The sequence below is a fragment of the Mastigoproctus giganteus genome, chromosome 3 (assembly GCF_048544385.1).
Source record: "Mastigoproctus giganteus isolate SK-2022 chromosome 3, ASM4854438v1, whole genome shotgun sequence".
NCBI lineage: Eukaryota > Metazoa > Arthropoda > Arachnida > Uropygi > Thelyphonidae > Mastigoproctus > Mastigoproctus giganteus.
In genome coordinates, this window is record NC_143577.1 from 92,901,987 (window position 1) to 92,914,241 (window position 12,255).

The following is a 12,255-nucleotide window of genomic DNA, read 5'->3' on the forward strand; positions in this document are numbered from 1 at the left end:
TTCTTACTATTATTGAAATTAATATAAATTTTCTAAGGAAGTTTACATATGGGTGTAAAGCAAAAATTTGGCAACAATACTAATGAAGAAGTTTTAATGCAACCTTGGGTGGCTTGATTGCTTTAAATCCAATTTCCTGTTGCAAAAGAAAAAAGAAAAGCAAATAAAACAATCAAAAATCGGTTTTTTCTTAAAAAAAAAATGAGACTGCAATATCTGAGTACTTGCAGATATAACCTGGTGACTTTGTTTATTTATAGTTTACATTATATGGAGTATATATTTTGTTGGTGGTAGATGACTTTCATCAACATGTGAAATACCACCACTTTGCTTTTTGGAGGCTTGAAGTGGTGAAACCCATGTTTAGTCTCTAGAGCAAAGTTTCCGGCATCCCCCTCCCCCCATACTTCTCCTTTAACCCATGCACGGTACTAAGTACTATAGGTTTTAATACCTTGCATGTTTGGGGTTTTCATAAAAAAAAAAAAAAATACTCAGGAGAAAAAGTTGGTAGCTCAAAAATGAGCTATATGGTAGAGAGGGAGGGCAAGCCATACAGCGGCAGACAAAAAAACTGCATCACTTGTGAATTTTGCAAATAATGTGTTTTGCGCTGCATTGTGGGTTGCAGAAATGTTCGAAATGCATTTGTTAGAGGGGATATATATCTCTGTGAATGAAATCCAATAAAAAGACTCCACCTGATATACCTAATTGCCATAAATATCTTCCCAAAGGGTAAAATGCATAATTAATGGAAATATGAGAAATCATGCAAATAGCAATCATGACAACCAAATATACATTTTATTACATTTACGTGTACAAACTGAAATGATAAGTTAATGTAATAGTATTGTGTACTGTAAATCAGCAAAATAAGATCCTCAATATTCTGTTGTTCCTCCTCGAGCTGCAATTACAGCCTTGCAATGATCTGGCACAGAGTTAATCAACTTCTAGATATGCGGTTGCCCAATGTTGTGGTACCACACCATTACAATGCTCTCCTGCAACTGAATCTTACTTGTTGGCTTCTTCTGAGCAATTTTAGACAACATTATGTACCAGCAATTTTCAATAGGGTTCAAATCTAGACTGTTGCCAGACCAGTCCAACACTGCAATGCCAGCATTTCTGAGGTATGACTGCACCTTAATGGAGAAAAATGAGAGAAAACATTGGTGTAAGTATGTTTTAAGCCTTGTGAGACAAGAAGACAAATTCATCATGAAATCTAAATAGCATAAAACTTGCCAATTTTGCTGTGTGGCAAGGTGCTGAGTCCTGCTGAAAAATGTAGTTTTGGATGTCTATGTTAAAAAAGTTAACTGCAGCCATTATCAACCCACTGCAGGATGGAAGCCTCCTCAACAATTCATGCTGAGAGAAATGGACCATAATCTGCCATGCTGGTCCAGTGCGGGTTGGCAGATCGACCATATTTAGCAGTCAGGGGCTTGAACCCCGGTCTACTCAAAGAGCGTGTGCTACTGCACTCCAGCTCCTGACCACTCGGCTACGGAGTCTGTGTGGTGATCCCTAATAATGGGTTTCAGGTACTCCTCCAAGATAGCAGTGTAGGTTTCTGCATTCATCATTCCATTAATAAACTTAATTTGCCCCACCCCTTTGCTTGTTATGCATCCCTAGACCATCTGACCAGCAGGGAATTTTACAATCGGTGTTATGCAGTCAGAATGGTATGCCCCCCATTTTCTTCTTCTGACATATCGCTTCCCATCTGAGCCATGCAGGTTGAATTTCAATTAGTCAGAAAAGATGACAGTGTCCCATTGCCCTTTTGTTCACGAAACATGCATTTTAGCCCAAAGAAGTTGCTTCTTCCTCATTTGTTGGGTCAACAAAGGCTTCTTCGTGGCCTGATAGGCATGCAGACCACATTCTGAAAGCCGCCTTTGGATAAGATCAGGAATACTAGCATGCCGATTACGAAGGCATAGCTATTTCAAATATCAATTTTGGAAAGGCATAGTCACTCTCTTATGGCCTGATCCAGGTCTTCTCTTCATATCACCGGTTTCACGCTTTAATTTCAGCACCCGGGATACTGTTGACTAGTGGCAGCCTATTTTATCAGCGATAGCATGCGTAGAAAGCCCTTCCTGGGACAGAGCAACAGCTACACTTTTTTTTCTTGGTGTCAAGTGAACGTATGCAGCCATTCTTACACCTCCGCAAAACAGGATACTAATGAATTTCTAATGCCATATTTATAGAAACGGCCGATGCAATACCTTGCAATTACTGTCTGATGCAATAGAAGCATTATCTGATACAATACCTTTGCTTTGCAACAAACAAAATGACAGTAATCAAAAAATATCTTATACGTTTCACTACAAATATTACTTTTTTTAAGGTGATGTAGTTTTTTTTTGTCTGCCACTGTATAAGGAATGAGGTGAGGTTGGGCCATGCCAGCTGTTTTTCCATTTAGACATAATTTTATACTTGATTAAAAGTGATAAATGTGATCTTAGAGAACATTGAGCTTTTAACACACACAAATATTTTTTATTTATTTATTTTTTTTTTTTGCCTTCGGAACATGTCTTTCATGCAGAATATATCATGTGCAAGTCAGTACTTATAGAGGTGGATCTGTCCCACTGTTTGTTAGTTTCATTGCTTGCTGAATTTCTAAGAACATAATTATGATGAATAATAAGGGCTTCCTTACTGTTAGGCAATCATTTATGTCATATCATTTTATGTAAAACAGCGAGCTTTTATTCTTACATAATTTGAATTCAGAATTTTGTAATATTTGCGTACACTGGTTGATTTTTAAGTTAAGTACATTCCATTGAGAGATTGATCTTACAGGAGTAATCTGAAGTGAAATTATCTGGTCAGCCAATATTTAAAAGCATAGTAATTTTTGGCACCACGGTAGCATAAAATTTATAACTCATACAGAGAATGATGTGCAAAATGATGAAAACATAGTACAGGTTGTTTGATGTTAGCATTAGCATTTGTAGAGGCAATGTGATGCAAGAAAGCAAGCTTATGCAGCATCAGCCAAAAAAAAAAAAAAAAACACTTCCACTTCACCCCTCCATTTGTTCGAAATACCTGTCCAGCTGAGCCTTAAATTTATTTAGGCTATCAACTTCCACAACAAGGGATGGAAGTCTCTTCCACCGACCAACTACCCACTGGCTAAAAGCAAATTTCCGCACATCTATCCTACATCTTTCTTTCCTCAATTTGAATTTATGCCCTCTCAGGTGATTATTCTGAGTAAGAGGAAGAATCCCATCAGCATTGAGCACGCTCAAACCATTCAAGGCTTTATACACCTCTATCAGATCACCTCGCCAGAGCTTAGTCTCCAGACACTGTAATTTTCAAAACTTAAGCCTTTCCTCATAAGAGTACCCCTTTGTTCCATTCACTAATCTTGTTGCCCTTCTCTGTACTTGTTCCAGCAGCTCTACATCCTTCTTGAAATGAGGCCTCCAGACCTGTATACAGTACCCAAGGTGTGGCCTGACCATTGCCGTATACAAGGGAATAATCACCTCCTTATCCCTGCTAGAAAAATTCCTGTATATCATTTTTCATGCTGATTATGCAATACTAATGGTGCATTAGCATTAGTAGAGGCATTTGATGCAAGAAAGTAAGCTTATGCAGCATCAGCCAAAAAAAAAAAAAAAAAAAAAAAAAACACTTCCACTTCACCCCTCTGTTCGTTCAAAATACCTGTCCAGCTGAGCCTTAAACTTATTTAGGCTATCAACCTCCACCACAAGGGATGGAAGTCTGTTCCACCAACCAACCACCCGCTGGCTAAAGGCAAATTTCCACACGTCTATCCTACATCTGTCTTTCCTCAATTTGAATTTATGCCCTCTCAGGTGATTTTTCTGAGCTAGAGGAAGAATCCCATCAGCATTGAGCATGCTTAAACCATTCAAGGCTTTATACACCTCTATCAGATCACCTCGCTGGTGCCTAGTCTCCAGACACTGTAATTTGCAAAACTTAAGCCTTTCTTCGTAAGAGCACCCCTTTGTTCCATTCACTAATCTTGTTGCCCTTCTCTGTACTCGTTCCAGCAGCTCTACATCCTTCTTGAAATGAGGCCTCCAGACCTGTATACAGTACTCTAGGTGTGGCCTGACCATTGCCTTATACAATGGAATAATCACCTCCTTATCCCTGCTGGAAAAATTCCTGTATATCATTGACAATACTCCATGAGCTACTCTTGCAGCCCATCTGCACTGCTCAGAGAACTTCATATCTGTCTGCACAACCATCCCCAAGTCCCTTTCATTCTCTACCACTGTCAGTGTAATACCACAGAGTTGATACGTTGCTCTGGGGTTGCTGTTTCCCATGTGTAGTACTTTACATTTGTCAATGTTAAACTTCATTTGCCACCTCTCAGCCCATCTGCTCAACCTTTCCAGATCCTGTTGCAGCAGCATAGTGTCAGTAGTGTCCTTGACAACCCTGCCAACCTTTGTATCGTCTGCAAACTTGGACATTAACCCCGATATACCATCATCAATATCATTTATAAATACAGAAAACAATAATGGACCCAACGCTGAGCCCTGAGGGACTCCACTAATAACATCAGTCCACGATGAGCAGTGTCCATTGATTACCACTCTCTGTCTTCCCCCCCTCAACCACCCCTTTATCCATAGCAGCAATTTGCCTCCAATGTCACACTGCTCCAATTTGTGTAGCAGTCTTCCATGTGCAACAGTATCAAAAGCCTTTCTAAGATCCAAGTATATAATATCAAAGTTATTCCCTGCATCCAGTTCTTTTGTGACTGCATCATAGTATCCAATCAAGTTGGTCAGGCAAGACTTCCCCTTAACAAAACCATGCTGTGTCTGAGCTATAACTGAAGTCTTGTCTAAATGATCCTGCAGTGCTTCTTTAACCAGTGCCTCCATTAATTTTCCTGGAACAGAAGTTAAGCTCACAGGTCTATAATTACTTGTGTCAGCCTTTGATCCTCCTTTGTGAATTGGGGTCACATTTGCACATTTCCAGTCTATGGGTACCTCCCCTGTGTCCAAGGAAGCTCTCATAATTATGGCTAAGGGTTTGCTTACTTCCTTTGCTGCCTCCTTTAATATAACTGGATAGATCCCATCCACCCCGGGTGCCTTTCTTGTGTTTATCTTCAACAGTTTCTCCTCCACTTTACTCCCAGTTATTTCAAGATTCTGTAGCTTACTTACTGCTAGAGTTGAATACACCTCTGGCATTCCCCTTGCTGAATAACTGCTCATTCACAAGACACCATGAGCTACTCTTGCAGGCCATCTGCACTGCTCAAAGAACTTCATATCTGCCTTCACAATTACCCCCAGGTCCTTTTCATTCTCTACCACTGTCAGTATAGTACCACAGAATTGATACGTTGCTGTGGGGTTGCGGTTTCCCATATGTAGTACTTTACATTTGTCAATGTTAAACTTCATTTGCCACCTCTCAGCCCATCTGCTCAACCTTTCTAGATCCTGTTGCACCAGCATAGCATTAGTAGTGTCCTTAACAACCCTGCCAACCTTTTGTATCTTCTGCAAACTTGGACATTAAGCTTGATATACCATCATCAATATTATTTATAAATACAAAAAACAATAATGGACCCAACACTGAACCCTGAGGGACTCCACTAATAACATTAGTCCACGATGAGCAGTGTCCATTGATTACCACTCTCTGTCTTCTCCCCCTCAACCTGAGCCGCCAGATATCATCATTCTTCTCTTTCTCGTGGTTCCCTTCTACTTTTGACACTCTCTCTCTCTCTCTGTCTCTCTCTCTCTCTCTCAGGGTAACTTGGGTATTTGTTTTTTTGGCTGGTGCAGCATAAGCCTCAGGCTTTCTTGCACCATATAGCTAATAATAATAATAATAATAAATATATTTTTAAAATTAACATGTAAAATCATACTTTATGTTCTTTTTCAGCTGGATTGCACTGGAAGATATAATTTGCTTCATTTCTACTTCATTTTAAATTTTGATACCCTAAAATACTTAAGATATATTAAAAAATATCTTAAAATTAATGTTAAAGTATATTAAAAATACTTTGCTGGCATAGTAAAATTTAAGCCAAGGTGCATGTGTATACATTTACACATACAAACAACAGAAACATGTTAATACAAACTTGGTTTATACAAAGCATATATTATTCCCCCTCTACAAAGCACATATCATTCCCCACCATATCATATACAAAGTACATATCATTCCCCATCTGCACATATCATTTTCTATTCAATACAAAGCTTGGTTCAATTCTAATTAATTAAAGCTTAATATATATTTACTACAAAGACAAGTATGATTATGTCTCCAAGACTATGGCAATAAAAACAATAATTATACCACAAAATGAGTATAGAAAATAATGCAACAATTAGTTATACTTGACAAGATGCAGTTCTACTACCTGGGTATCAAATTAAAATCATAAAACTACAGTGATTTTCCTCTCTAGCAATGCAAATACACACATCCCAGCCCAAGAAGATGCAGCCTCACATATATCAAAGGAACATTGCCACATCCACAGTACATTAAATAAAATAAAGACAGGGAACCAAACGTGATGATTTCCTCGGGGAATGTCAATTTTTGTAAAAGATCATATTTCATTGGGTTTTTCATATTTCATTTGGAATTCACATATGCTGATGTTTCCTGATGAAATGGTCCTTGTGAATTCCTTCCCTTTATTTTATTTAATTTGTGAATGCAGTACACTTCCTCTGGTGGGTACAAAGGGTACATCTCCTTGGACTGGGAGTCATACATTTGCACTGCTAGAAATGAACGTCACTTTAGTTCATTTTTTTTATTTTTATGATTTTATTTTAATTGTTAGGGCTTCTTGGTAGGGTTGCCAAATTGCACCTTGCCAAATATACTCATAATTATTTCATTAACTTGCTCCATTAGATTTGTAATATAATTACAATTCTTTTTATTTTCAAAATAGATATATTAAAATATATCTTTTTTGAAAAAAGTTATATTTTAATATATAGAAAGATTTATAACCTAAATTTATTTCCAAAGAAAACACTTGCTGTTTGAGGGTCTTGTAATGGCTTAAAATTAGCAAAAGAAGCAATAACTATTCTGTTATGCTGCAAAGATAGCAGTACAAAACTGCACTTATTTGTGATTAAGAATTATTCCAAGCCAAGACATCTTAAAGTATATAACCATCTTTTATGGGATTATGGAGCCAATAGAAGTGTTTTGTTTGCAGACAAAATTTTTCAGTCCTGTTTTCTGAGGTTGAACATAAATGGTTTCAGAAGAAAAGAATATTTTGATGATTCCAGATCACTGCACACTATATTCTGCTGAGACATTCAAGCAGAAGAGTATGCCAGTCAAATCCACAAGCTTTGTACAGCAGCTTGATTGAGACATTCTTTATAACTTTTTATAACCAAGAGAACGTAAAGTCTGCCTGATAAGGTACTGGTCTGAGACATGGGAGGAAACAATCTGCAGATAAAGTAGAGTTTGTCATTTGTAATGCTGTTATAGCTTGTATTTAGTTAGTCATATGGTTCAAGGAACCCAAAGCTTTTGCTGCACCAGCAGAAAAAATTTATTAAAAAAAAAAAATTAAAACTTGACCTCCTCCTCATGTAGATACCAATCCAGCTTACCTTTGAATTTCCCTAAGCTGTCAGCCACAACCACTCATGGGCTAAAAGAAAACTTCTTTCAATCCAGTCTAAACCTCTTTCCATATAATTTGAATATATGGCCCCTGGTTCTGGAATTATTTATAACAGTGAAAATTTAACCATCATTAATTTTACTTTCTCCCCTCAGAGCTTTATACACCTCAGTTAAGTCTCTTCTAAGATGCCTAGTTATCAAGTTCTGTAGCCCACATATTTGAAGTCTTTCCTCATATGGGTGACCTTTTGTTGATCTTACCAGACATGCTACCCATTGTATCCTTTCAAGAAGCTCAATGTCTTTTTTTTTTTAGGTGTGGTCTCCATACTGGAACAGAGTATTGCAAGTGCAGTCTTACAATTGCTTTATACAGTGGGATTATGACTTCCCTATCTATACAAGAAAATGTTCAAGAACTCTTTGATAATACACAATAGGCCTATCTTGATTCCTGTTTACAGTGCTTGGAGAACTTCATGTCCAACTGTATTATAACTCCCAAATTCCTTTCTTTCTGTACTATTTTTAATTCAATCCCACCAACTTCCACCATATAAACTTGGAGAATGGCATTACCAAAAGGTATTGCTATTCCCCAAGTTGTAAGACTTTGCATTTTGATGCATAAAAACATAGTTGCCATTTTTCTACCATCCCTCAAATCTAAGTCATCCTGAAAAAAGTGCTTCTTGGCACTGATTATTAACCACCTACTAATCTTGACATCATGCACTCCATTCCTTTGTTAATATCATTTAAGAAAATCAGAAAGAGCAGTGGTCCTAAATACTTTGTTTTGGAGATTTCACTTCTAGACCAATTCGAAGAGCTACCATTAATCACAACTCTGTCACAATTGACTAATCCGTCACATTGCTCTCTGCATGTAATGATGCTTGTTATTATGCCTTCTAACTTCTCAACTGATGCTGAGACTCTCCAAATTTCTCTTCCTTCCCCCTCTCTATTAATGATATTCCCATTTAGCAAACATACTATCCATAGTTTTGATAATTATAGTACACTATTCCAACTTTCCAGTTTGAAAAACCAACCTCTTTCCTACAGTCACAATTTCTCTAATATTTATCCACCTTTAAATTCTGATTGCTTGATAATTCTCCAGCAAGAACAATTTAGTCCATCTGAAACCTAGACCTGTCCAGTTTCTCACAAAAAAGAATCTGCTACCCCTATGTTCATCTTTGACAATGGAGATTTCTAGCCAAAAACACATATCCTTATTGAGGTTGATTCCTTCCTCAGCATTAGCATATCACAAATATTCCTTTGAAAAAATGCCTGCTAATGCTGTACAGATGCACTTCAACTTGAAATTCTGAAAAAACAGTCTATCCTACCTTCATTTTCTGCTGTGTGCCTTTTCTACAGATATTTCCATAGAGACTGTTATTCTGTATTAGCAACTGCAATTCCATATCCTCCTTCCAAATTATCCAAATGAATGCATCAGTCAGCATTCATTCACAGCCCACCCCATCTCTACAAAATAACTTTTCTTCACATATCCCTTATAGTCCTGTTCTTTGAAAGACTTCTGCCTTATGAATTCCCTGAAAATTACAAATCTACAGAAATTAAAATCCATCAACAAGTAATTTTTGTTTTCTCAGTCACTGTCATTGCACAGTACTATAGGTTATAATAATCTTTCATATTTGAGTTTACCATAAAAGGAAAACTTCATAATAAACACGTATATCTGTACTATTTCCAGTTTCGGCAATAATGGTCTAGAAACATGTCAAGGGGAGAGAGAGCATTATGTAAGCATTTCAGGAATGAAACTTCTTTTTCCTTGACCTGGTCTTGGCGCATTATAGCCTTAGTTGCTAATGCGCCAATAAAATCAAAACCAACCAATCTTTTGCCTCATATATCCTCTATGTATGTTTGTTTTAAAAAAAATATGCTATCATCTTGATAAATTTACATCACTTTTGGATTTGTTTCACTTTATTTTCAAGAGTCAAACGAACTAACTGGATGCTGGTTGTTCAAATTCCTATCCAGAGAATCTTATTTTCACCACTTCCCACTGCTCTCCCATTTCTCTTGTTTTGCTATTTCAAATATTTACTTTTGTCTTGTAGTTTTTCTCAGCTATGCAGCTGGACAATAATTCAGTTTAAGTTTCATTTCCTCTTATTTTTATTGTGGTACAACAAATTAATAAAATAGTTATCACATTTCTTCTTTGCTGAGCATTATTTTTACTGTATCTGGATATTTTGCTTAAAAAATCTCACTCACACACTTTAATTATTGCGCTGTAATGTATTCATTGGTTGCAAATTGAAATGAAAGACAAACCATTTCATAGATGTAATTATGTATCAAAAGATTAAAAAAAAAAAAAGAATAATAAGCCATTTTTAACCAAATTTGTTTTATGCTATGAAACTATAGGCTATTTTAAAAACAAATTAAATTTAAATATAAAAGATTTTTTTACTTATTGAAGTTAAAACAAAATTCCTTTAAAGGTTTTTTTATTTTACTAATTTAAAATTATTCTCTTTATCTCTTGCTTTCCCCCAGATACCAATCAGGCGACTTATGACGTTACAGCAGAAATTGAATACAGAGCAGGTGGTGCACTTTCAGTTCCCTGTCTAGAACAATATATTAGTTATATTAGAACTTTTTATGGACCACTGAACCAAGTGTTATCATCTCGTTGCTCAGCTATCAATGTAAAAATGGACATTATGTTTCACAATACTACTATCCGAACAAAAGCAGAAAATATGGTAAGTTTTGTTTTCCTCTTTCAAGTGTTCATACCAAAAGATAATCATGAAGTGTATGATGAAATTAATTTCAGCTTTTTTATGCATTTGAATATTTAAAATAAAATTTAAAAAATTACACCATAATGACATTGTTTTAAAGCTGTCATGTGCACATATATACAGTGCTTGAAGTGGGCCAAAAGGAAAAAGATAATTTCTGAAGTTTCTCAAGCTGGAAGAAAAAATAGTGGAAGGGCCAGAGCTCTGGATATGTGAATGAAGATTTCATATGTTCGTGTCTTCTTCATGAACTCTTCCTTATGAATAAATTCTCTGCTCCCCCAAAGAGTCACCTCTGTTAGATTTGGCCTATTCTTCCTTTAATATAGTGTTCAATTCAACTGCTCATCATGAGAATGTTAGCCTGACCCTAAGCTGATGTTCTAATTCATCTCAAAGGTGTTCACTGGGGTTAAGGGGGTTAAGGCAGAGCTGTGGGCCAGCCAATGAAGCTTTTGCATGCTCATGTCTTCAGACCAAGCACTACAGGCTGTGCAATATGACATTGTCACTGAAACAGGAAAGGGCCTCCCCATGCTGTTGCCACAGTGTAGGGAGAGTGTAATTGTCAAAAATATTCAATGTAATGCATACCGTTTGTTATTTCAGGATCAACAATTAATGATACAAAACCAAACCATGATAAACAACCCCAGATAGCAACAGCACTTTCAAACTTGTAAATATTCTCCAGGTGTCCAACAGACCCAAACTGGTCCATCAGATTAAAAAACCTTGTATTGTGATTTGTCATTCCTATAATACATTTACATTACACATCGGTAATTCTAGATTAGAGATATCCAGGAACTCCTTCTTCAAAAGAACATTGGCACTCATGAACAAGTTTGACTTGGATATGGCTGTGAACAAGAAACAATTTCACAGAACTATTTGGAGTAGGTTGACCGATTGACGGATGAGTTCTGGGCTAAAGATGTCCTCATTAATTCATGTGTGTGTGATGATGTCTCCTGCCGCAACCTGCTTTCTGCGAGTTTACATAGTGCTGGACTTGACGTCATGAATATCTTTTTTATTTTTGTGAATTGGACTTTTCCAGTTTGAATTAACTTTCATTGTACAAAGTATATTATGTTTTGTACAACCTTTGCTCTGTTATACACTTTAACTGGGCTAATGCCTGTTGTGTATATTATATGTTAAAAATAAATAAAAATAAAATAAATAAATACAGCTTTCCAGCATTTCAGAGGTAAATTACAATAGGATATGCATTGTGTGCTATGATGGTTGGTGGTATAAAATCCGATGGTATGTAATCCCTATACATCATCCCTGCAGTGATTATGAGTTCCTGTGACATCCATCAACTCCTTATTGACAGTATTCAATCAGAACTGATGGAAACTATATACCACTCTTTTGTGGATCCAACAGTTTCTGCAATCTACTGAAATGTTATCCAGCTGTTGTAGCACCATTTAGTGATTATGTCAGCAGTCAGTCTGACCCTGGTTTTGCTGCTGTGTCAGACTGATTGTTAATATGACACCCTACGATGACTCTCAATGGAATTTGCTATTGGAAATTGGTGTTGAGCTCAACACCTCAACCCATTTACTGTATTTTGTTGATCTACTTACCTGTAGTAGATCAATCTGTGTTCATGCTACTTACCTGTAGCATGAACACAGTTATTTTTATCTTGTTAAAAGTTCACAGTTGTAATGTCCATTAATTTTGCACA

The 12,255-nt window shown here is 36.6% G+C and overlaps 1 protein-coding gene across 1 annotated transcript in view; it reads left to right on the forward strand.

Moving 5' to 3' along the window:
* LOC150088154 (uncharacterized) overlaps window positions 1-12,255 on the forward strand; it is a 611,850-nt gene that overhangs the window by 340,574 nt on the left and 259,021 nt on the right. Inside the window, exon 30 of the mRNA XM_090369355.1 lies at window positions 10,291-10,502. Coding sequence (XP_090225481.1) covers window positions 10,291-10,502 — 212 coding nt within the window. The remainder of the gene's footprint in view (window positions 1-10,290; window positions 10,503-12,255) is intronic.